The sequence below is a fragment of the Ovis canadensis genome, chromosome 5 (assembly GCF_042477335.2).
Source record: "Ovis canadensis isolate MfBH-ARS-UI-01 breed Bighorn chromosome 5, ARS-UI_OviCan_v2, whole genome shotgun sequence".
Taxonomy (NCBI): Eukaryota; Metazoa; Chordata; class Mammalia; order Artiodactyla; family Bovidae; genus Ovis; species Ovis canadensis.
In genome coordinates, this window is record NC_091249.1 from 75,534,740 (window position 1) to 75,560,283 (window position 25,544).

The 25,544-nt window shown below is 48.7% G+C and overlaps 1 protein-coding gene across 1 annotated transcript in view; it reads right to left on the reverse strand.

Annotated features, from left to right (window-relative positions):
- FAT2 (FAT atypical cadherin 2) overlaps positions 1-12,817 on the reverse strand; it is a 62,997-nt gene extending 50,180 nt beyond the window's left edge. Inside the window, exons 1-5 of the mRNA XM_069589975.1 lie at positions 9,571-12,817; positions 7,895-8,209; positions 3,781-3,839; positions 1,696-2,007; positions 521-731 (exon numbers count right to left, since the gene is read on the reverse strand). Coding sequence (XP_069446076.1) covers positions 521-731; positions 1,696-2,007; positions 3,781-3,839; positions 7,895-8,209; positions 9,571-12,817 — 4,144 coding nt within the window. The remainder of the gene's footprint in view (positions 1-520; positions 732-1,695; positions 2,008-3,780; positions 3,840-7,894; positions 8,210-9,570) is intronic.
- Between the last annotated feature and the right edge of the window lie 12,727 nt (positions 12,818-25,544).

Sequence of the window (25,544 nt, forward strand, 5' to 3'; positions counted from 1 at the left end):
ATTTAGAAACAGAAAGAAATTTCAGAGGAGGCTGTGAGAGTTTGGACCCAAGTGTCTCCTACCACGAGAATGCACCCTTTCTCTGATCTTGAGGATGGAACCTGGGACCAGAATGTTAAGCAGAGCCCCAGGGTACAGCTGGCCTCGAGTTCGTGGTCAGTGAAGTCAGCTCTGCAATGATGTTCATAGTGAGGCAGAAGAGGAAGCATAAAACTTGTGTTTTCTCCGCTGGGTCTCTCTGGCCACTCTCTGGACCTGGGTCTTAGGTCTCCCAGGAACTTGGGATAACAGGCCCCATCCATTTCTGGCTGGGGTTACCAGTGAGTTCCTGAGATCATAGATGGTATGAAGGAAAGCTTGGAAGAAGCAGTGTCCTGATAACCCACTGCCCCAGAGAAACAGGGAAGAGGCAATCACCACTCACAGCCAAGACAGAGGATGCCAGGGCATGACCTTGAGAGGGCTGAGAAGGATTGTGCCCTGAGGACTAGGGCTCAGGATGCCCTCCTGGGGCCCTTACCTGAGATACTGAACCAGAAGAGACCAGGTCGGCCCTCAACACTGATGACCCCCACCATGTGATTCACGGGGTCTGTCTCCATGACCGCAAAGCTGTAGTGGGATTCGTCAAAGGCCAGTGGGATGGAGGAGGGCCGGGGCTTGGGGATCCACTCGATGTGTAGCCGGACGCTGGCCGAGAGCGGTGGCTGCCCACCGTCTGTTGCCTTGACCTGAAAAGAGGCCAGAATTCAAGTTGAGGCTTTGTCTGTAGGGTTGGAGCCAAGAAACAAGAAGACCCAGGTGGCCAGGCCCAGAGACAGAGTGCCCTGTGATGGACTGAGCTGGTCTTTCTTCCACTAGATCATCCATTCGGCACAGTTAGGAGCTTACAGTAAATAGGCACCAAGTCAGCTGCAGCGAGCACAGTGGTGAACAGAACATAGAACTATGCTCCAGAACCTTATGGGTAGTGAAAGATGAATCAAAGCCACCATTAACTGAAGGCTTGGTGTGCTCATTCCTAAGACTTTCCATGCATGGGCTCTTTACCCTTCCCAACAACAATCCACATAATAAACTAGAATTTATTGAGCTCTCCCTATCATTAGGCCCTGCTCTAAGAGCAGTATGTGCAACATCTAATTCAGTCCTCATGACTGCCTAGAGAGGAACCATCATCAGCTGTTTTTTGCAGGAGGAACCCGAGGCTCTGCATTGTGAATTCTTCTGCCAGGGTTGTCTGCCTGGCCAGCAGTGAGGCTGGGATTTAGGCTACCAACATGACAGCCCAGGCCCAAGCCACTTAACTATGTTAGCTTCCTACAAGGAAAATGTTCTCATCCCCATTTTACAGATGATGGAACAAAGGCTCCCAGGTGTAATGACTTGTCCATGGCCACACAGGTATAAAATGTCAGTGCTAAGACTGGAACCCAGGTTTATCTTGATTTCAATGCCTCTGCCCCTCTCAACAAAAGTCTTTAAGAAGAGAGTGCATTTCCCAGGCAAGGACCTTATTGCCTTCAAAGAGAAAGGCCCAGAATTTGGATCTTTTGGCTTCTTTTTGGGAGAAAGCCACGGAGGGGAGGACTTCCCCCATCACGCCTGAAGGCTGTCTCCCCGGTCTTGTATCCTCAGAGAAGATCCATCCCTGAGCAGCTGTGCACCCCGTCCCCACCCCCACCTGCCCCTCACCGTGAGAATGTTATACTCTCCAGCTGTGAAGGTGCTGCTTGCTGACACCACGCCTGTGACCGGGTCGATACTGAAGCCTGGCTCATCACTCTCCTCGATACTGTAGGTGACCCTGCCATTGAGACCCTCATCCAGGTCTGAAGCCACCAGCCTGTACACAGGCCCAGAGGTCCCTGGGATCAGCCTCTCTGGAAGGCGGACATTGAAGAGCTTGTGGGAGAAGATAGGGGGGTTGTCATTGACGTCCACGATGCGTACCACCACCCTGGAGGTGGACCAGAGGGAGGGCTCCCCGTTGTCCAGCACAGTCACCTGGGGAGAGGATCCAGCGTGAGTTGACAGGCACAAGGCCATGACAATGTATTGCTGCCCACCGCAGCTCGTCCTCTGCCCCTGCTTTCAAAAGCCTGGAAACACCAATCCAGTTCTTTGGTGTATGCTCATGATTTTAATTATCGTAACCTCATCTTCTTGGAACCCAGCTCTCTGGCAACCTCGCCCACAGAAAAGCCAGCAAGAACAGAGAAAGAAACCGGAAAGAACTGGAAGAAGACAAAGCCACAGAGGCTGTAACAAAAGCTGGGGCTCTTTACTCGGGAGGCCCATGGGCCATTTCTCCGAGACTTTTGACATTCTGTTTGCTCATAATTCTCATGAGCTTTGTTCTCGCTTTCCTTAAGCTACGGGAGATTAGAGAAAAACAAACGAGGAGGCGTTTATGGAGGCGTGGGCAGTACCTTTGGAGTCAGGCATGTGGCCCAGTGTATGAGATGAGATCTGGAGACAGAATAAAGGCACGAAAACAATTTCAGGACCAGGCACTAGTCCATGTGCCAGCAAATTATCACATCCATCAGTATAGACAGGACATTTCCACTCAGAATGCTTCTCAATTTTAAAAAGATTTTGCTATTTAAGGACAAATGCCTCTACTGAACTATGGAGAATGCCTCAGCTCCTAGAAGGCCATTGCTACTGCTACTGCTAAGTCACCTCAGTCGTGTCTGACTCTATGCGACCCCAGAGACGGCAGCCCACCAGGCTCCCCCGTCCCTGGGATTCTCCAGGCAAGAACACTGGAGTGGGTTGCCATTTCCTTCTCCAGTGCATGAAAGTGAAAAGTGAAAGTGAAGTCGCTCAGTCGTGTCCGACTCTTAGCGACCCCATGGACTACAGCCTACCAGGCTCCTCCGCCCATGGGATTTTCCAGGCAAGAGGACTAGAGTGGGGTGCCATTGCCTTCTCCAGAAGGCCACTGAGCTGCTGTTTACTAGTGATGCCTATTTTATGCAAAGGGAATGTCCAGAGCCTGGGATCATAGAAGGCAACACTGATTTCAGTTCTGCTGAGGAATATATGTCCCTCCTCGCTGATGCCTTTAAGACTAGCGGAGATGCCTGTTCATCAGTTGTGGATAACACAGGACAGGGTTGACTAGAGTACTTCTGATTTAAGCCCCTCTGGGTCAAGACTGATGCCTCTCGTTGGAATGGTCACCAGGGATGCTTATTTTAGAGACATCCTAGAAAGAGCACGACTGAGGGGGCTGAGTGGTAGAGAATACGACTGCAGTGCAGGAGATGCATGTTTGCTTCTTGGTGGGGAAGATCCCCTGAAGAGGAGAGTGGCAACCCACTCTGGTATTCTTGCCTGGAGAATCCTAGGGACAGAGGAGCCTGGTGGGCTAAAGTCCGTGAGGTCACGAAGAGACCCAGTTGAGTGTCTGAGCACACATGCACAGAAAAAGCATGGGCCTAGAGGACAAAGGTCTGGGTTTTCATCCTGGCTCTGCTACTGACCTAGTGTTTGACCTTGGGTGACTCTCGAGCATGGGGATGGGCCAGAAAGCATACTGGACAAAGACATAATCCATGTGTACTGCTCCGTTTTCCTGCACTCCCTGCAGGCACTACTAATTGATCAGTGCTTCCTGCTCAGCTTAAGTAGCAACTTCTCCCTGAGTCAGAACCCTCCTCAGCTACTGCCTGGAGAGGTGCATGTGGCCCCAAGGCCTGGCTTGGCTCCAGCCTGGCCTCCTGCAGGAGGTTTTCAAATGTAGTGAAGGGGTTCAGCAGCATCACTCACCTCCAGGATGTGTTCATCCTTGTTTTCTCGGTCCAGCTGCCGGGCAGTGGCTAGGAGACCTGGAGGAGAGATGGTTGGGGGGAGACTGGAGCAAAGGTCTGCCAGGGCCATTTTACTGGGATAAATTCAACGCCTACATTCAAAGCCTAGATCAGAATCCTTTTGGTCTTGGGAGAGCACGAACATAAAGAGGAAATGGAAACCTGGAGAGAGAGGAGGGGAGGAGAGGGAGGAAGAGGACAGCAGAGGCCCCACCTACTTCCTGCTTCCGCCACGAGGAGGGTGCTGAGCCCAGGATACTGTGGAGTGAAAAGGCAGCTCATCAGGAGTTATAACGGGGGTCACAGTCACTGCCTCTAGCTCCCGAGAAATCACAAAGGGGTGATGTTTTACTCCTTTATTCTAATTCTCTCGCTCACCTGGCACCTAGAATGGGCTCTTCCCATGCCCAGCTGGCACAGATGAACCAGAGGAGGGCTGCCCTGGGCTCCTCCCAGCACTTCTGTAAATTCCCAAAGGTGAACTTAGTGATCTGTAATTCTGGTTTCCATTCTCTAGGCACTGTGGCTATCAATTGAGGCCATAATGGTGAAAAGGAGCCAGTTCTCTGCCTGCATCAGACAAGTCAAGCTCAAGATTGTTGGGAGACCAGAGGGGCACCCGAGCCCATAGACTTGAGAGGTCCTAGCTGGGTAGGTGGGACCCTTTTCAATGAAGGCAGAGCTATTGGTAGGGGGTTGTGGGTGTTCTAAAAGCTTTCTGTAAGTTTCTTGATCTTGTTTAGGCAATTAAATAATAGAGTAATGGAATGAAGTGGGGGGGGGGGGTTGGGGGCCTCCTGAGGGGAAGGGGGATCTGGTGTTGGGGTGGGGTCTCCAATGCAGATGTGAGGAGTGACTTCTGTTGGGGGCGTGTCTTTGCCTTTGTGTCGTTCTGGCTCTTTCTTTCCTCACTGAAGGCAGCCATGGGAGAGGTCCTAGGAGGTTGTTGGAAAGCCCCACAACCAGGAAGGAAGACGTTCCTCTGGGACAGAGTGAATATTGTTTCAGGTCGCCCCACCCAGCTTGTCCCCAAGCCGAGGAACCTGCCGGGGAAGGCCTGGCATCCGGGGGACCCCCAGGAAGAGTGCGGGATGAGAGGGCTTGGTGGAGAGCCTTCCTTCCAGCTCAGTCCTGCCCTCCTCCTGCTCCTGCTTCAGCCCCTCTCCCCTCTCTCTGTGGATTCCTGTCCGACCCCCACCTGTCTTGCCTTCCCAGGGATTCCTCTCTCCCTCCCCTCTCTGTGTGTCTGGGAAACTCAGTCACTGTTCTTCTATCTCTAGCTTTTCTTTTCTCTCTTTGCTTTCTCTCACCACCGCCTCCCCTGCTGCCTTCTCCCCCACCTTCTCAGGGCCAGTGTCTCTGGAATTGCTGCCCTGGACCATTGCCCTGTGCTCCTCCACATCCCCCTCTCTGAGGTTGGTATGAAGTCTTAGATGGGAGTAAGGCCGTTAGCAGAGAAAACTGGGGAAATCTGAATGAAATCTGTAATTTCCTGAATTCCCTTGCACCAGTATTAATTCTTAGTGTTGACACATACACTGTGTTAATATTAGGGGAAGCTGAGTGTATGAGAACTCTCTTTGCAGCTCTCCTGTAAGTCTATGATTATTTCACCATTAAAGAAGAAGAAAAAAGTTTTTTAAAAAATAAAGAGAAAATGGACCTACTTGCTCTGTCTTCAGCAAGTCTTGGGTCTTCTCCTCCTGGCTGCTGCTTCCATAACCATTTTTACCCAAGTGCCCGCCCAGCCTGCTGCCTGTCAGAATCTTCCCTGCCTGCTGTCCCATGAAGCCATTGCTGGTCCACTATACTGAGCAGCTTCCTCTCTCCTCGAAAGTCACAGCCTCGCATCTACTCATCTTTTACAATGTTGTACTCTTTACACCGGTTCTACAGCTCTTTTTGTATCCAAATCTTTATACTGCTCATGGATTGGGTTCCTCAAGGCCTGAAACTGTGTCTTTTTCTTCTTCCCCTCTCCATAGCACTTAACTTAAATGCCTTATAAAGACAGACACCTTCAAACATTTGCAGAATAAATGAATCTCAGGCGTAACCAATGATTGTGGATGCTGGCAGAGATTCATTCATTCATTTCCTCATTATTTGTTGAGGTTCTATTCTGTGCCAGGCCTTGATATTATAGTTTTCAAAAAACAGTCAAAGTTCCTTTTCTGGAAAGCTTGTTGAAGTCTAGTGAAGTATGTGGATAATTGATGGAATAATCACACAGATGACTATAATGTTCTATGTGATAGCGTGTTTTTTAAAAGTAGATGCTGCTGGGAGGTGTATTATAGTGTTAAAAAAAAAAAAACTTCTTTAAGAAAAGAACAGCTGAGCTAAGATCTGAAAGAAAAGCAGGAGTTACCTTGAAAAAGGAGAGGAGACCCCTGGCAGAAGGAAAAGCTTGTGCAAAGGCCTTGTGCCAGGAGAGGGCGTGCGTGGACTGAGGCAGGCCACATGGTTGGAATCAGAGAGCGATGGAGTGAGAGAGGCAAGCTCATGGGACGTGACAGGGCTTGGCTTTATCTTAAGGGCATAGGGAAACCAGCCAAGGGATCCAGGTATGGAATTAGGACAATCTAAGGGATAAGAAAGGTAGGCGGGGGTGGGGGGAGGGGTCATTGCTGGATTTATTTTATTTTTAAATGTTCATGCTGATAAGAATTTCTGAAGGAAGGAAGAATTTCTGACTGAAGGAAGACTAAGCATCTCTGCCCTCTGGGGCATTTTGCCAGACCTGGTGTCAGGGAACTGTTAACAGTAAACACAGCAGGGATTTGGGAGAGGTAGAGAACCTATTACCTTAGGTGAGAGATGTCTTGCTTCCAAAAAGGGAGGGGCCGAGTGGGCCCAGGCAGAGAGCCAGCTTGGGAAAAGCATTCTCCTTCCAGGAAGACTAATCCATGCCCCGAGGTCAAAGGTGCCAAACAGATGTCACAGGGCACTTATGTCTCCCACCCGCTGTCTGCCTCAGGACCCCCAGGTCCTTGCTTTTCCTGACTCCCTTTTTCCTTAAGGATCATGAAGGAAGCTGCTGCTAGCTCTCCCCCATGCCCCTACCTCGCCACCTGCCTTTTTCCAATCTTGCCAGACTTCTGTCCTTCAAGGACAAGAGTCAGTGGTTGGAGCTGGAGAATAGGAAGTTGGGTTGGAAGGCAAGAATGTCAGCATTCTCTGCAATAGCATTGTTGTTCATGGTCCAGAGGGACACAAGGCCTTGGAGCTGTGCCTGCAGCCATGGGAACTGGCTCTCATTCTTCTGGGAGCCAGGCAGGCAGCATAAATGCAGGAAGCAGGCGGGAGTGAGGGGAGGAGAGAAGAGAGAGGACACGCCTGCCCTACACAGGGAGCTGCTGTTGGCTCAGGTGGTTGTGGCGCTGCGGGATGTGCAGTTGGCATAGCTAGATCTTCTAGCTACAGAAGCCTGGAACATTTTGTGAGCTTTGCTCATTTTTAAATGTTGGCAACAACTTGAAAATTATTGTTTAAAGCTTGTGCAGGCCAAACAGAACACTGCTGTGGACTGTATCTGGTTCACTGCTGCAAGTTGTTGACCTCTAGATTCCTCTGAACCATCCTAGATGGGCTGGGTTGAGGAGAGATCTTTGTGAGATTGTTGACTCCTCTGAAGTGGATCTCTGTCACCACCACGCCATGGACAGGCTTGAGATCAGTTTGAAACTAGAGTTAAGAGACTCAGCCTGTGGCTTGTGATTCTGGGGAATGGTCATGTTGGGAACACTGGCAGGGTTGAAATAGTCCCAACTTGACAACATGGAAAACCTGCTTGGCTTCCCTAGGTCCCAAGGAAAGAAAATGGACATATTCTTATTCTTCCATAGAGATGGACTTTGATGAAGTGCAGTTCTCAAACACAGCACACATCAAAATCCTCTGCATGTCTTATTAAAATACAGATTTCTGATTCAGTAGGTCTAAGGTGGAGCCTGAGAACTTGACCTACTAGCAGGTTCATATGTGACACTCACGATGCCAATCTTCAGATCACAACTTTGAGAAGCACTGCTGTAGAGAATCCTATTCACCCAGGTTTCTGAGGTCCTTACCTGTGAGAGGATGAAGGACAAAGAATCCCATATGGTTCCCGCTGGTGATATTGAAGGTCAGTTTCCCTTTGGAGCTGGAGTCAGGGTCCCAGGCATCCAGCTGAAGCACAGAGGTGTGCAATGGCGCATCCTCCCGGACGGAGGGGTAGAACACAGGTCTGGACATTTGGGGTGGGTTGTCATTGACATCCAAAACCTCAATGTAGACTTCAGTTACAGACGAGAGGGGGGTGGAACCCCTGTCTACTGCCAGTACCGTCAGCCAGTAACAGGATGCAAATTCTCGGTCCAGGGGTGCCAGAGTCTGAATCATTCCTGGGGAGAGGTGATCACCAAACCCAAAGTATTTCAGAGCTCAAAGGAGCTCTAGAGATCACTTTACCTAACAGTCCTGAAACCATACCATGGAAAGGATATTAACAAGTGTTTCAGGAGAAAAGGGAACTGTGGCCTATACGGCGTGGGAGCTGCTGAGTTAAACACAGGGGAGCTTGTATCCTTATTGAAGAACCTCTCAGAGCCTTTCTCTGCTAAGACAGATCCATACCTGGGGCATATGGGCACACGCAGGATTTCCAGAAGGCCATAGTGTTTGATCTGCTTTCTCCTGACTACTTCAACCCAAGTCCAATTTATTTATTTCACATTCTCTAGGTGGGATTTCCATACTTTGTTCGTTACAGTGGTTCCTTCCTTATAGATACTAATTCAAGGGCGAGGGATTTGATGAATAAATTGCTATTCCCCTCTCCATCGTCTTCACGATTTTAGAGACTTAGCTTCACTCATTAGTTCACTCATTCTACAAATTACTTATTGTGGGCCAACATTTTTCTAGAGGTCAAGGGTCCAAGAGTGAGCAAAAGAGCCTGGTGCTCTAAGCTCTCATGGGGCATACTGAACTCTGAAGACCTAGGTGAGAGGGCAGCATCTCAGAGTTGAAGCAACCTTCCTCCTTTGACAGATGGGGAAACTGAGGCCCATAGAAAGAGCATGACTTGACCAAGATCATGCAGCAAGTAAGCAGAAGAGCTGAGTCTAGAATTGACTCTCAATTGACTCTTTCATCACCCTCCCCTTTACCCTGGAGAGAAATCATCCATCAGGTTGTAAACTTCACAAGCTGAATAACCTACTTTTATTCACCTGGGATCTTCTCTAAGTTACCTACCTCAGGGCCTCACAAGTAGAAGGTGCCCAGTGTTTGCTGAATTGCACTTGTTTTCTATGGAGCTTCAAAGGAATAAATACATTGCTGCCACCTTTTTGGAGGACAACTTGGAAAGATATATTAACATTGAAAATGTGTGTTGTCCTTTGACCCAAGAACTGCATTTTAAAGAGGTTTTCCTATAGAGACTCATGCATACGAGTAAAAGCATATGAACAAATGCAGGCATTAAAAAAGAGTGAGGAAATTCCCAGGTGGTCCCGTGGTCAGGGCTCTGTAGTTTCACTGCCAATCCCTAGTCAGGGGACTAAGATCCAAAAAGTCATGTGGCGTGGCCAAAATAATTTAAAAAATAAAAAATGAAAATAAGAGGGACAGGAAGGAGTGGCCCTATTTATTGCTCCTTTTAGCTTACAGCCTGACTTCTCTCAAAAGAGCCCCTGATTTTCCGTAGCCCCATCCTCTCCCAGCACCTGGCCCTCCTGTCCCTCCCAACGCCCAGTACCTGTGTCTTGGTTGATGCTAAAGGCAGCAAGACTGGTGCCAGCGCGCAGGAAGTACTGGAGCTCCCCGTCCAAGCCAGTGTCATCATCGTGGGCGGCCACTACCATCACTGAGGTTCCTGAGGGGCTGTTCTCCTGCACCTGGCCCTGGTGCACAAAGGAAGCGAAGTAGGGAGGGTGGAGATTCTCATTCACATCCAGGACGATCACCTCCACGTGGCAGAGGGTCCTGCGGGCCAGGGGCTTCCCACTGTCGCTGGCCCATAGGCTCAGGTTATATCCAGCCCTCCTCTCAAAGTCCAGCTCTTTCTCCAGACTGAGTGCCCCTGTCATCGGGTTCACATGGAAGGTCCCGTGAACATCATCCAACAGGACATACTGTACTTCTCCCGCAGGGCCCAGGTCAGGATCAGAGGCATCCAGAAATGTTAGAATAGTCGCTGGGGGTAGATCCTCTGGGACCTTAAGCCTGCGGTGTTCTGTGATGCACTGAGGGGAGTTGTCATTGACATCTTCCAATGTGATTATCAGGTCAGTGACAGAGAAAAGCTGGTGGCCCTTCCTGGGCTGGTCCCTGGCCTCCACCTTGAGTATATACTGAGGTTCTGATTCCCGATCCAAGTGTCCTGTGACAACTATTTCTCCGGTGAGAGGATGGAGGGAGAACTTCTCTGTGGGGCTTAACAGCGCATATCGAACCCTCCCGTTATCCTCTGAGTCAACATCTTTTGCTTTCAGCTCTACAACAGTGGTTCCAACTTCTGTGTCTTCTGAGATTGTTACCTGGTACCCACCGGGAGGAAATCTGGGCGCGTTGTCATTCCAGTCTTCCACATTCACTGTCAGCAGCTTCCAGGAGGACTTCTGGGGAGTGCCCAGGTCATACACTGTTACATTGAGGACGTAGAAACTGGTGGCTTCATAGTCTAAGGGGGCAGCTGCAGTGAGCAGCCCTGTTTCCAGCTCAATGTCAAAGCAACCCTCTTCATTGCCATCTGCAATCACATAGACCAATTTTCCATTAAAGCCAGCATCAGGGTCAGTGGCTGCCAGATGGGCTAGAGGTGTGTTGAGAGGAGCACTCTCAAGGATGTCAATGGACTGTGGAAAGTGGTCCTCAAACTGAGGGGTATGATGATTGATCTGATATGCACTTAAGGAAGTGAAATCCTCATCATTGGACTCCTGATTCTGAAGCCCAATAGAGTGCAAGATGGTCTTTGTGAAATGTGTCAGTACCCCTGTCTTCTCACACTTTACAGGGACCTCAAAATGAGGGTCCTTCACTACAGTAACATTCAAAGTCATGGGTGAGGCATAATTTTTCCCATCTGAAGCAGTAATTTTCAGGGAATAGCTGATGGGTTGACCAGTAGTACGGTTCCTAAAAGAGCGTTTGAGGGATATCACACCAGAGAAATGATTTAGATCAAAATACTCTAGTTCGTTGCCCGATACAAACTCGTATTTTAGGTTCAGAAGCTCATCCACATCTATAGCTGACACAGTCATTACTGATTTTCCTACTGGCCAGTCTTCGTGGATAGACCCAGTGCAATTAACTTCCTCAAACATAGGCTTGTTGTCATTCAGATTCTTGAGCCTAAGAGAAACAGACACTTCTTTTTCCTGGCGAAATGGGGATCCCCAGTCTGATGCCCGTACCCGGAAAGTGTAAATTCTATTCATGAGCTCATAGTCCATGGGTTTGGAGGTGGAGATGATCCCCAGGTAAGGGTCAATAGAAAAGGGGACAGCATTTGGACGAGCGATGGAGTAGGTGATATATCCATTCTCTCCATGATCCTGGTCTGTGGCACTAACAGTCAGAACACTGGTGCCTGGAGGGATGTTCTCATCAAAAGTGCCATCGTAGGAGGACCTGTTGAACACTGGGGCATGATTATTACAGTCCATAATGTCAATGACCACAGTGGTGGAGGCCAGGCCCAGTGAGGTTCTGATGTGTAGCTGGTACTGGGCTTGGTCATGGAAGTCCATGAGCTTTGTGGTGGTGATCAGCCCCGTGCGGGCATTCAGTTTAAATGCTGCACTCTCTGAGGATGGCTTTAGAACATACTTCAGGTTGGGGAAGGCTGGGGTTACTTTCACCATCACCACGCGGCTGCCAGTGGGGGAAAACTCACTAAGCTGCACTCTGTACGTGGCCTTCTCAAACTTGAGGGAAGTCAGTTTGGAAGGAGGTAAGTGAAAGCCCCGGATCTGGGAGTAAACGGAAGGTCTGCTCCCAGCCCTGGCCTGCAGGCTGAGGTTGAATCCATGAGGGTGGTCCATCCATTTGATGTCTTTGACAGAAACCACGCTGAACTCACTGCTCCGGGCGTAAGACTTGATGGCTTTGAAGTTCTTTCCAGGGTCACCACCAACGATTTCCAGAGAGTCCACGTCCGCCCCTGAGCTGTTTGCATCTACCATGACAGTGGCGTAGGCGGCGTCCTCCTGGTGGTCCGGTGCAGCCAAGACCACCGAGGAAATGGCTGGGGGCTTCCTGAGGGCAGGCTCCACGTGAATGACGAGCGCAGCCACGTTGCCGAATCCATTGCCCTCCGAGATCTTCCGCATGCGGTCCACAGCCAGTACCTGGAGCTCGTGCTTCCCTCGCCAGGTGACGTTGAGCTTCCCAGCCAAGGTGACCACCCCGCTGGCGGGGTGGATGGCGAACATCTCCGACCTTGTGTTAAACGCATAATAGAACTCGGCGTTCTGGCCCAGGTCTGCATCGGTGGCGCTCACCTTGCAGATGGGGCTCTTGAGGGGCATGTCCTCAGAGATGGTGACTCGGTATGAAGGCGGGGAGAAGAGGGGCTTCAGGTCATTCTGGTCCAGGATGCGGACCACCACGCGGGCCAGCGCTTCTAACTCCAGGGTCTTCTCCGTGGCTTGGATGATGAGGGTGTAGCTGTCTCGCACCTCCCTGTTCAGAAGGGCCGTGTTGCTGCTCTTTGTCCTTATTCTCAGAAAGCAGAAGTTGCCCACCACGTACTCCTCTGTTTTAAACACATTGGCCACATCTCCAGAGATAATCCGGTACCTCACTGCCCACTGGGGGTCTGTGAGGTAGATGCCCATTTTCTCAGAGCTTTCCACATAGGTCTTGGGAGCAGAGTTTTCATAGATGGTCGCATTATATAGGGGATGTGTGAAGTGCCAGGCTGAGGAGATGAGGGGGTTCTCACAAGTTGTACAGTGGAGCAAGAGAATGGCAAACCCCAACGAGGCAATAATCATGATGGAAAACCTCCTGAAACCCTGGGCAGAAAAAGAAAAGGCATGAGTTAGGAAAGAAATGGTTCCTACTGCTGTGGCTCTTAACTGGGGTGGTTTTGCCCCTCAGAGGACATTTGGCAATGTCTGAAGGTATTTTTTCCTTCCCAGGTGGCACTCATGGTAAAGAACCCACCTGCCAATTCAAGAAACTTAAGAGATGCAGGTTTGATCCCTGGGTAGGGAAGATGCCCTGGAGAAGGGCAAGGCAACCCACTCCTATTCTTGCCTGGAGAATCCCATGGACTGAGGAGCCTGGTGGGCTACAGTCCCTAGGGTCGCAAAGAGTCAGACACAACCAAAGCAATGTAGCATGCACAAAGATATTTTTGGCTATTCCAGCTTGTGCAGAAGATGCTGTTGGCATTTAGTAGAAAGAGAATGGGGATGTTGCCAAACAGCCTATGGTGCACGGGACAGACACCCACAGCAAGTCAGTAGTGCTGAGATTGCAAAACCTTGTGTTTGAAGAGTAACAGACTAGTTTAAGTGCTTCCTCAAGGGCATCCAGCAGATACAGCACAGTCCTTAACTGCTTCCCTCCCTTTTCCAAACCTTCAGTGGTTCCCTGTGCATGCGTGCTAAGTTGCTTCAGCCGTGTCCAACTCTTTGGGACCCCATGGACTGTAGCCCACCAGTTTCCTCTGTCCATGGGATTCTCCAGGCAAGAATACTGGAGTGAGTTGCCATTTCCTCCTCCAGGGGATCTTCCCGACCCAGGGATCAAATCTGCATCTCTTATGTCTCCTGCATTGGCAAGTGGGTTCTTTACCACTGGAAAATCTTCCTCAGTGATGCTAAAATCATTCTGAAGAGGCACCCAAGCTTAGCAGTCTGGCACTAAATACTTCCCATAAGACACTTCCATCAGGGCTGAACTCTAGTTGAACTGAGCTGTATCTGCACATGTAGGGGCTGCGAAAAAGCAAAGGGACCAGGATCGAAGGCCTGGCATCAGGCTCCTGGGCCATCAGGCCTGGCTCCACTATTTACTAGCTGGGTGACTTTCTGGGCAGGTTGTTTCACCTCTATGAGCCTCAATCCCCTCTTCTGTAGAGTAGGAATAAGGATAATATCTACCTCATTTGATTGTTTGAAAATTAAGTGAAATAACAAAGGTAAATGAGCTAACAGAGTGCCTGGCACATAGTAAATTTTAACATAAGTGAAGTGAAGTGAAAGTCACTCAATCGTGTCTAACCCCATGGACTGTAGCCCGCCAGGATCCTCTGTCCATGGGATTTCCCAGAGAAGAATACTAGAGTGGGTTGCCATTTCCTTCTCCAGGGAATCTTCCCAACCCAGGGATCGAACCCCTGTCTCCTGCATTTCAGGCAGATTCTTTACCATCTGAGCCACCAGGGAAGACTGTAAGTTTTAACATAATATTAACTATTATTAGTCATAGGAATCTAAGTTTCATAAATGGAAGGGGCCTGCCCATGGCCTGACAGCTAAATAGAAACAAAGCACAAATTAATCCTGGTGAGACATCCCTTGTAGTCCAGTGGTTAAGAATCTGCCTTGCAATGCAGGGGGGGACATGGGTTCAAATTCCTGCTCAGGGAATAAGATCCCACATGTTGCAGGGCAACTAGGCCCGAGTGCCACAACTACTGACCCCACACATCACAGCTAGAGAGCCCAAGTATTATAACCAAATATCCTGCATGACGCAGCTAAGACCTGATATGCCAAATAAGTAAATAAATATTTCATGGGGAAAAGTCCCTGGCTTAGCTACATCTCCTCCACCAAAAAGTCCCTTTGGATGGGGCCTGATTCTGACTTGTCTTGTAATTCTGAAGAGAGAAACACCTTGCCTTCCTCCTCTGAAATGGCAGAACTGAAGTGGTCCTGAGAGAGAATGGAGCTCGGACCCGCTTCTCATGCAGAGATGGAAAAAGAGAACCCAGGTGGGGGAGGGATCTTGCCCCGAGTCACATAGTGGGCAGCCAGGTAAGAAGCAGCCCCTGGCAATTGTTGAAGTAACCACGAGTGAGCGCTTCACCTCTAAGACCCACTGTTCCCCAACCTCTCCCTTACAGCTTCCTCAGTGGCTCATCCCTGGACTCCATCCTGGGTCAAAATATGAGACTCATCAGGGCCAAGGATGGGGAGGGTCATGAGGTAGGCTGAGTTTGGTTGCCAAACCGAGTCTTCTAGAAGCACCTGGAAGGCTGTGTGCACCAGGCTGGTGCCTGGCTTGACCATGGGAGTCTTGACTCTGGGGAGTTCATGGCTATCAGCCAGATGTGCCAAGCATTCCTGGAGGAAACAAGCAAGACTTGTTTTTCCAGTTGCCTTGGTCTTCAAAGGCAAGGAAGAGTTAAACGTCCAGGGCAAGGGGGAAAAAGAGAGGCTTAGATCCTTGTCTCTTTAGAGTCGAGACAACCAAAGGCAGGTTCTTTAAGACCCTGTGGGTTGCATCCCAACATGGGAAGGAGAGTGAAGGCAGAAATGGGAAAGTCAGCCTAACTTGGGCTCTGAAAGCCTGTGATAGTAAAGAATTTGATTATGCCTCCTCCTTCCAGGCTCCCTCCCACCATTCCTCACTTGACATCCTGTTGGTGGCGCCCTAAGCCCAGCACCTCAGAAGAGAGGGGCCAGGATGGAGGCAGACTGTACACCTGGGGTCCTAAAGCCTGTGACACAACAAGATGTTGTCTATTCCCCACCGTTCCCACTCCTTGCTGTCACTCCTTGCTTGCCACTGCAGCCCACAAGGGTCCTGGCCACAGGGAAAAGCCACACTTGCCCATCCCTGACACGGTTCCTTGCAAGCAGGAAGGGGACTGCCTCCCCTCAATCATTCAGACCCCACCCCTTCCCCCAGGACCGCATTGCTTTTGAAGTTGAAGCTGGAGGGGGGAAATGAGTGCTTACCTGGTCCCAGGTCCACACTCAATTCGGTGGCCCAGCAAGTCCAGGATGCAGGCAGCCTCCCAGCTCCGCCCGCCCTGCTGTGGGGAACACTTCCTGTTCACCAGGTCAGCTCCCGTGGAGGGCAGGTCCCAACAAGACACTCCGCTCAGCAGCTGCAGGGGTGCCTTGCAGAGCTAGAGTCCTTAAAGTGAGCTGCAGAGAGGGGAGCAGGGATGGGGTCTCGTCAGGGCAGGGTGTAGTGATGGTGGTGGTGGTGGTGGTGGTCAAAGGGGATGATGTCAAAGGGAATGAACCCTTGGGTGGGGGTTTGGTGCCCATGGCTGTGTTCAAGCTGTAGGACTCACAGACCTGGTAAGTGGTTTGCTGGGGGAAGGGCCTGTGTCTGAGACTTGTTTCTGGCGCTGTGCCCAGGCAAGTGAACAGGCTTGCAGGGGGCAGGGACATGTTCAGCTCCCTGGGCTACCCTCCCCACCCACAGCACCTAGGACCACTATTTTGAAACATCTTGTGAAAGCATAAATGAATTCTTATCACTTCCACGCTTAAAATTTTCCAGCAGCTTCCTGTAGCATTTAAATGAAATCTGAACTTGTATCATAGCCTGGAAGGCTCCCCACCATCTGGGCCCTGCCTGTATCTCAGATGATACCTCCCAGCACCCCTCTTATTGTTCACCAAGCTGCAGCAACAGGGTCTTCTTTCTCTTCTGCAAACACCAAATTTGCACTTGCTGTTTTCCTCTGTTTAAGATTCACCCATGGCTAGCTCCTTCTTGTTATCCATTTCTCAGCTCTAATGTCACCTTCTAGAGAAGGAAATGGCAACCCACTCCAGTATTCTTGCCTGGGGGATCCCATGGACAGAGGAGCCTGGCAGCTTACAGTCCATGGGGTCACAAAGAGTCAGACATAGCTGAGCGACTGAACACAGCTTCTCAGCACACCTTCTAACCCCCAGGTTGATGTAGCCTGCTATCTAACACCCTTTTTTATCACTTCACCCTCATTTTCTCCACGGCACTTGTCACCTCCCAATATTGTTCTTATTTATTTGTTTACTGTCTCCTGGGCTCCATGAAGACAGGAGCTTTGGGTATCTTATTCATGCATGAACTCCCAGTGCTTTGATCAGTGCCTGGTAAATAAGCAAGCTCAATAAATACTAGTTGAAAAAAATGGAAGGATCTGGACTTAGGAAAAACAAAGACAGAGGGAAAACTGAGAGAACCTTTAGTGAGCATCCCTTCCTTTTTGAAGCTGGAAAATAAAGTCCCTCCAAAAGAAAGGGGCTTGCCCAAGGTCACAGGGTGAGAACCAGAGCCAGGTTCTTTCCTCCTAGTCACATTGCGATAAAGAGAAACTGTGCTCACTTGTAAATCCAACTGTTTGGGGTCAAGTCCAACTCTACCACTTGCTGACCAGATAACCTTGGGGAAGTTTACCTCTTAGAACCTCAGTTTCCTCATCTGTAAGATGGGGTTATTAAGAACACTGCTTTCCAGAGGTTTTATGAAGATGAAGCAGGATTGTGTACGTTACTGTGCTTAGTATGGCACCTGGCCCATAGAAAAGCACTCAATAAATATTAGTTACTGTTGTTTCAAAGCCAAGGCAGAATCAAAGACTGAGATTGGGGTGCGGGTAGGGTCCACTGAACCCCCTAGAGAAGGCCCAGTCTGCTTCCCAGTGGAGCAGGAAGCCGCTGGTCCCTGGTCGAGTCTAAGCTTGCTAGCCGAGCCATAGGCTGTGCTGGGAAGCTGCGAGCAGGCGCTTGTCCGGGGTGGGGCCTCAAGCTTTTGGCTCCCCAGACTCAGAGAGAAATCTGCATGTGGCTGAATGTGCACATTTGCAAGAAATCACATACACACACACTTAGGAGGCAATTTTGAATAATTATGTGGGTACACTCTTTGTGTGTGCCTGCTTGACAGAATGAATGGAATGGGAGTAAATAAACTGGTAGCCATGGGGCTTGTGTGTGTGCACAGGTGTGAGCAAGTGCAGGTGTGGGGCTTCACGAACGGGCTCTTTTAGGATATATGTGTGAGTCAAACTCTGTGTAACTCCCGATCCCATTTCGTGCAGAAAATGGCTCACAGCACACAGCTTCTGGCCGTGTGACTTTGGGCAAGTGACTTACATTCTCTGATCCTTAGTTTCCTGACTTCATAATATCATTTTGAGAATGAAATGAATTAAAGTACATAATTACTATGGTATATGACACAATTTTCAACAAATATTACCACGTACTATTGCTTTTTAGCAACCGGCTCAGATTATTGATTGTTGAGTTTGTAGGTAATGAAAACTCCTAGATGTCTTTTCACACCACCCCCAATCTGTTTCTATGCAGGCTGATCTTCTGCAACTAAATGACATAGGGCTTTAATGAGACTAGGATTCATTTCTCCATGTGTTTCACTCACTGCTCCAGCTTCTCAGAATCTTCATTCAAATGTTTAGCAACTTGGTGATTGTAACATCTGTGTCTTTATCCAAGTCAGTGATAAAAGTCTGAATACAACTGGCAGGAACAGTGTTCTGAGATGTAGCCCTGTTTTCTTGGTTAGCGATCTCAAGTGCAATTCTGGAATGAGTCGTCTCACAATATAGAGAGCTCCCCATCTCTGGGGGAATCCAAGCAGATTCTGGGTGGCCACCTGGGAAAGGATGTGCTACTCCAGGGGAATGGTTGCCCATGGGGACTACAAAGAGAGCTCTAAAGTCCTTTCCAACTTACATGGGCAGATTCTTTGGTGTGTGGAATTTGGGACTTCCTCTGGCTGTGGATCAGGGTTGCACATTCACTGATGCCTATTCAGTGGTCAGTGTAGTTAGCTGACCTGGCTCTTGGAAGACCTAGATCTAAAGTCACTTATTCCCTGGGAGTGTTGGTCAAATCAGTCACCTATGCCATCTGGACCTCCATCTTCACCTCTAAATGATGTGTGTGTCTTGGGGGAAGGGGCAGGAATGGATCCGCGATTTCAGACCCCTCTGTTGCTTTCTTTTTTCCCTAATCAAGTTGTACTTGGAAACACAGCCTATAAACAGATAAAAGCAGAACTGCACTATCAAAGCAGGGCTCCAGGCCTCGGACTCTGCCTCCAGGCTTGCCCCTCATTCTCTTGGGAAGCACAGGTTTGAAAAACCAGACTGGGAGCCCCTCCAGATCTGACAAGTGGGGGCTCTGCCATCCTAACATTCTGTGTCCTGCCTGTTGTTCTGAACTGCCTGGTGGGATGTGCTGTGAATCTGATGCTCTGTGACCTGTATCCATAATGGTCCATATGTGAGGACTCAGGCATCTAGTTCTGGGAGTTTGTGACTCTGTAATTCTGTCTCTTCCATGGGGAAGCAGATGCACTTAGAAGAATTCAAAGCCAAATCAAGCTTCCACTAAAGACAGTCCTACCACATTTGTTCAAAATGCCAGGCTTGTTTCTGATGATGAAATTCCTCCCCATCACCCAGGCACAAATCAGAAAATGACATTCTGCCTCATGGCCCAGCACCTTCCCTTTTCTTGGACATTAACTAAATAGCCCAAGAGTACTTTTAGGAAATGCATCTGCCCTTTTACTCCTGTTTCTTGGTGAGGTAAACTGAGATTTGCCTGGCACCCCAAGGGTACCCAGAAGGGGGAGACTGAACTGATATCAGAAAGCCGAATTTCCTGAAGCTGGGCATTCTGGATTGCCTAGGCTCGGGGGAGAAGCAATGAGCGAAGATATTTTGTAGAGTTTGGAGAGTCTTTCATGAGAGAAAGAGTCACTGGATTCATTCCTCTTCACTGGATGATGTCCACACTCTCCCCCAAAAAGTCTGAATATGAATTTACCATGGATCTGGGTGCTCTCAGGATTTAATTTTTGACGGCCCACCCCTATCCACTGCCTCTGGCATCCAGTGTGAGGCTGGCTCTGTGGCTCTCAAGAAAGAATCCTGAATATATTCTATTTATGACAAAGGCTGGGGAGTGGGGGAGGGTGGAGCCATGGAGTGAGAATTAGGAGGCCTCTTGCCTTTGAGCTAGATTAAAACCGTAAGTGAAAGAATGTTGACATTCCAGGTACCTGCTTGTCAGGAAGTCTTTAGCTACTGAAATAATTTTTCTACTTAGTTGTATGGAGCCACTGAAGGTTTTAGAGAAGAGGCAGGACCAGAGCAGAACTATGTGCTAGGAAGAGTAATCTAACATCAAATCAAAAGGGGAATTTTCCTACTCAAGATTCCCGCTCTGTGAAGTAAGTCAGAGAAGAAAAAACATCGTAGCTCATCCCTTATAGGTAGAATCTAAAAGGAAATGATACAAATGAACTTACTTACAGATTAAGAAGAGACTTACAGAGAAGGAACTTATGGCTGCCCAGGGTGGGAAGGAAGGGTAGCGGGAAAGGATAGTTTGGGAGTTTGTGACCAACATGTATACATTGCTGTATTTAAAATGGATAACCAACAATGTCCTACTGTATAGCACAGGGAACTCTGCTCAGTGTTATGTGGCAGCCTGGGTGGGAGAGGAGCTTTGGGGAGAATGGATATATGTATATGTATGGCTGAGTCCCTTTGCTGTCCACCTAAAACTATCACAACATTGTTAATCAGCTATGCCACAATAGAAAATAAAAAGTTTTTTTTTAAAAAAAGATTCCGACTCTAGTGTGGACTGATCTTGCACACCAGCTATTGACCTGTTGGTTTAGGTCAACTGAAATTCAGGAATTGGTAGGGAGGCTTGATTCATTTCTAAGAAACTCAAACACTTGAGTCATGTGCTAGTTTATAGGCAGCCACTGCTGGGTCGTTATGTAACAAAAACAAGTCAAAGAATTGGATACAAACAGGAAAAGGACCAGGGACTTGAGCCCTGGATGGGCCATGTGACCTTAGCAAGGCCACAGGATTTCTTCTGAGCCTCAATTTACCTGTCTGTAAAATGATAATAATAATAGCTTCTCCTACCTACTTCCCAGGGCTGGAGGAAAGACAGATAATATGACAGGTAAAAGCACAGGGAGGAAAGACGCAGAGTAACACCTTACTAGGACCAAAATGGCTTGCTAAATGGCAGCAGGACCCACCAGCAGACTGAGAAACTCAAGCCTGGAATTAAGGGGAAGAGAAATGGCTGAAAAGGCAGTTCTCATCTAGGGCATAGGTGAAATAGAGCTGAGACTTGAGGTCCCCTTCTTTATTAGTATTCTGATTATCATTATTGATGACAAAAATTATACTGTCTGATATCTGGATGGCAATCTATACATTTTCAAAACACATCTGCATGCATTTTCTCACTTGGTCTTTGGAGAAAGGGTATGGTATTGGGTAGAACTGATAGCAAGAAAGTGGTCTCTGAAGTCAGATCAACCTGCTTTCAAATCCCAGCTCTTATCATTCACCAGCTGTGTGACCTTGGGCAGTTATTTAACCTCTCTGTTCCTGGAAAAAGGGAAATGAGAGTAGCACCTGTCTCATGAGCTATTGAGAAGGCTGCATGAGTCAATACGTGGCAATTCCTAGCACAGGATACACTCAGTGTGAGTTAGTTACTCTACCAACCTCATCCTTGTTGTGACTATCATTCTCATTCTGTAAATGAGAAAGGGAGGCTCAGATAATTGGAGAGCTCTGCCTGGTTCACCCATCTAGCAGGTGGTGGATTCAAGTACTGGCCCAGAATAGGAACCCATATTCCAAAAAGAGAGACTCAGAGGGGGCTGCAGCTGACTCTCTGGAGCAACATTCTCCAAAAGAATTTTCTACAGTGATGGAAGTGTTCTACGTCTGAGCTGTCCACCATGGGAGCCACTAGCCCATATATTCATCTGTATGTCAGTGTTGTCCTTAAATATACTTTCTGATATTTTTTTCATGGAGGAAGGGGCACACCAAGGCTACAGTGACTAGGGCCCTCAAAAGGCATAATGTGACCCTGGAGAGTTGGCCATTTGAAAGAAACAAACTGGATTTTAAGGAAGAAAAGGGACAAACTGGGGGATAAAGGGAAAGTTTTACTATTGTTCCTCTTCTGCCAAAGCCATTCATTTATGCATTCATTCAATACTTATTTATTGAGGGCCTACCCCATGAAGGCATTCTAGAGCAGAGAACAGGGTGGATACAGACCTTGCTCTTGTGGGGGTTGGAGTCTAGTGGCAGAGAGAGAGGTTAAGAGAAAGTCCGGTGGTTAAGACTGTACTTCCAGTGCAAGAGGCGTGGGTTTGATCCCTGATTGGGGAACTAAGATCACAATGTGGCCTAAATGGATAAAAGTACTTTATAAGGGACCTCCATGGCAGCCCAGTGGTTAGGCCTCTATGCTTCCAGTGCAGGAGGCATAGGTTTGATCCCTGATTGGGGAACTAAGATCCCACAAGCTGGTGATATCCAAAAATATATATATATATCATCAGATGATGAAAACTGATAAATTCGTAGAAAGCAAGATTAGAGAGTGATGGAGGAGGTACTATTTTTGAAAGAGTGGTCAGGGAAAGCCTACATAGCAAGGTGACATGTGAGCAGAGGGAAGGCCACAAAGTCATCTTGAGAAAGAGTTCCAGGCAGAAGAAGTAGGCAGTGCAAAGGCCCTGGGGCAGGAACAAGGAGATTGCAGACAGACTAGAGGGGGAAAGGAGAGAGGGGTTCCTGCAGGCCAGGGAGGTAGCCCAGGGCAATTCAGGCCAAAGGAAAGGCCTGTAGTGAGCGGGACCCCGTCATGAGATTGACACGATGGTCTACAAGGAGCTGAAGGAGACAGGGAGGTGCTGCTGGACATAGTCTTAGAGCCCTTCAAGGCCATCCCATGTGGCCAGTGGGTAGTATACAGGCTGTCCCACTTCGGTTAGTTTTGTTGGGCCATAGTATATTGTTTTGTTGTTTGATGGCTTTTTACCTAATTAGTTGTTAACATATAAACATTGGAAAGCTTCACCCCAAAATCTAGACTCCAGCTTCCATTTAACAAAGTGGAGGACACTGTCTGTGTTGGTCCATAGAATGGCTGGCTGGAGCTGAGTGGTGGCTGCCACCTGTAGATGGGGCCTGTGTTCTCCAGACCCCTTCCCCAAGCTCTCCCAGATTCGGAGGCTGCATCAGCTACCGTTTATCTTCAAGGTAGTTTTCTATCAGAAGAGACACATACCTGAACCCAGGTCTCTTTCCAAACTGTAAGGAAAATAGACTCCGGGATGGCCTCCTGTCCACGCACTGGGCCTGCTTGACCGGTGAGGCTCCCCCTACCTTGGCTGGAGAGTTCAGAGCCCCCAAAACTCCCTGAGCTCCAAAGAAAACAAGGAATCTCTTTCTTTTGGGACTGCCTGTATGGGTGCATGAGCTTTGCATTTGGAGCTGAAAACTCCCTAAACCAGAGGGCATCCAGGGATCAGAGGGCTTGAGAGGAAGACAAATCCTATCCCACTTTTTCTGGATTCTCTGTCCAGAAGGATTCATAAGTTACCAAAACCAGTTCTACCTCAGAATGACGTTGAACCTGTTTATCAGTCGTTCTGGAGACAAAGAGGAGCAACAGAGCACCTCCTCTAAGTTCTGTGTTTATGCCTTGGGATCCCTCAGGCACAAACTCAGCTCCGTGGGAAGGCCTGTGGAGTCTCTTCTCTTGGTGGGGCAGCCTCCTGCCAGGCAGAGACCAGGAGGCCCCCGTGTGGAGAGAAAGAGGCTGTCCTGAAGGTTAGGGTTTGGGGTGGCTCTCTGTGAGGCTGGAAGGTTGTGTCCTGAAGTCAGGAGACAGACATCCCTGGAGGACTGCAAAGCTCCCTCCAGAGGGTAGAACAGATTGTAGAGGCCAGAGTGTCCCCACCACATGGGCCTCACCTGGGGTAGGGGGGTCTTTACGCCTCTGTGCGTCTTGCAACTCTTGGGTCTAGTGAAACCCTTTGTCTTTCCAGAAGCTATGGATGCATTTTCAAACATATAGGCATCAAGTTCCAACAGCAGGGACCTTGGATCACACACTGAACCTTTGAGCCTCTGCTCTCATCTTTAAAAGAGACATTCTAACTGAATGCACCTCAGATATTTGTTCTCAAGGCTTGACTAGGTGATTTCATATTAAACAGTTAACACAATGTTACACCTAACAACCGCTGAATAAATATTAGCTGCTATTTTTTAAAACTGTCATTATCGTTATGGAAAGTGGACTGAGACCCGCCTGCTGCCCTGAGCCCACCCCCACTGGCTCCCACATTCACCTTCTCAGGCGTCTCTGTGAGGTTCCCAAGCCCCGCTAGGGCGCAGTGTGGGAACTGCTAGGAGTCTAATCTCCGTTTTGTAGAGATGGGAGAGCTCTGCCTGGAGAAGGGAAGTCCACAGTGCGCTGTACTCAGTTGCATTGGACTTTGGCGGCACACCTGGAACCAGAACCCAATCTCCTCATCTTGAGCACTTTGCACGCTGGCCAAGTTGCTCCCCACACCCCAACTCCTTTCCCAACCTGGGGCTCCTCAGGAACCCACAAAGTATTCGTTCCAATCAGGAGAGTGCAGAGAAAGGAGCCAGCCACTGGGGACACACCTGCCTCCTGTATTGCCTCTGCTTTCTATTTCTTTTTTCTTCCTTAACTAAAAAAATTTAGCTGCACTGCAGGGTACGCAAGATCTTAGTTCCCTAACCAGGGATTGAACCCTTGCCCCATGCAATGGAAGTGCAGAGTCTTAACCACCGGACCAACAAGGAAGCCTCTCCTGCCTCTGCTTGTCTGGAGGCCTGACTTCCTCTATCCAAGCCTCAGTTTCCCCATTTGTGAAATGGGGCTAGCAACAGTTACCTCCATGGAGAATTTAGTTAGTTTATGCATGCAAAGCATTTAGCACGTAGTAAATAATGTTATCTATTACTATTATTCATTATTATTACTATAGTTATTGGAATAGTTATAGTAATGTTATTACTGTTACCTTTGGTGTTCAAAAGTATGTGTGGAATATTCTCTGTATGTATACAGATACCTGTCCATGTTCCAGGAGCCCCTTCCGGGAGTACTGTTAAACACAAACAGATACACACACATACATATACACACACTGTGAGTCTCTGTGACATCTCCCGTTTCCTTGCAACAATTTGTAGGAAAGCTCACACAACAGCTTGAGCAGCATTTGAATAATAAAAATAATTTCTGTTCTTGTCACCCTTTTCCCCACAGTGGGTACAGAGAGGTCAGAGATGTGATCTTATTTAGAGTGTGAGGGGGTAGAAGACAGGGTATGAGGTGGGCAGAAGAAGATAGGCTGTAGGAACACAAGGCAGAGAGTGTTGTGGACACGTCACAACCTACCTGATCTCTCTGGTGTGTTGGGGTGACTCTCTGGGCCCCATCTCATGTGATTTGTCAAACGAAACCATTCAGTATGGTTCCCCTGTCTATCCAAATACAACAAACTGCCTTCTCCAGAGTTAGCAGGCCTTGTGGCCCCCGGTGAAGTGAATTCTGTTCCTCATCCTGGCTCTTTGAAGCTGCTGAGACTGAAGCTTCCCTTTCTCTCTCTCTTTTTTTTTTTCATTTTATTTGTTTACTTTATTTTGGCTGCACTGGGTCTTCGTTGCTGCGAGCAGGCTTTCTCAAGTTGCGGCAGATTGGGGCTACTCTGTAGTTTCTGGCTTCTTGTTGCAGTGGCTTCTCTTGTTGCAGAGCCTGGGCTCTAGAATGCACAGGCTTTAGTAGTTGTAGCTTGAGAGCTTCGTTGCCCTGAGACAGGTGGGGTCTTCCTGGACCAGGGATCAAACCCATATCACCTGCACTGGCAGGCTGATTCTTAACCACAGGACCACCAGGGAGG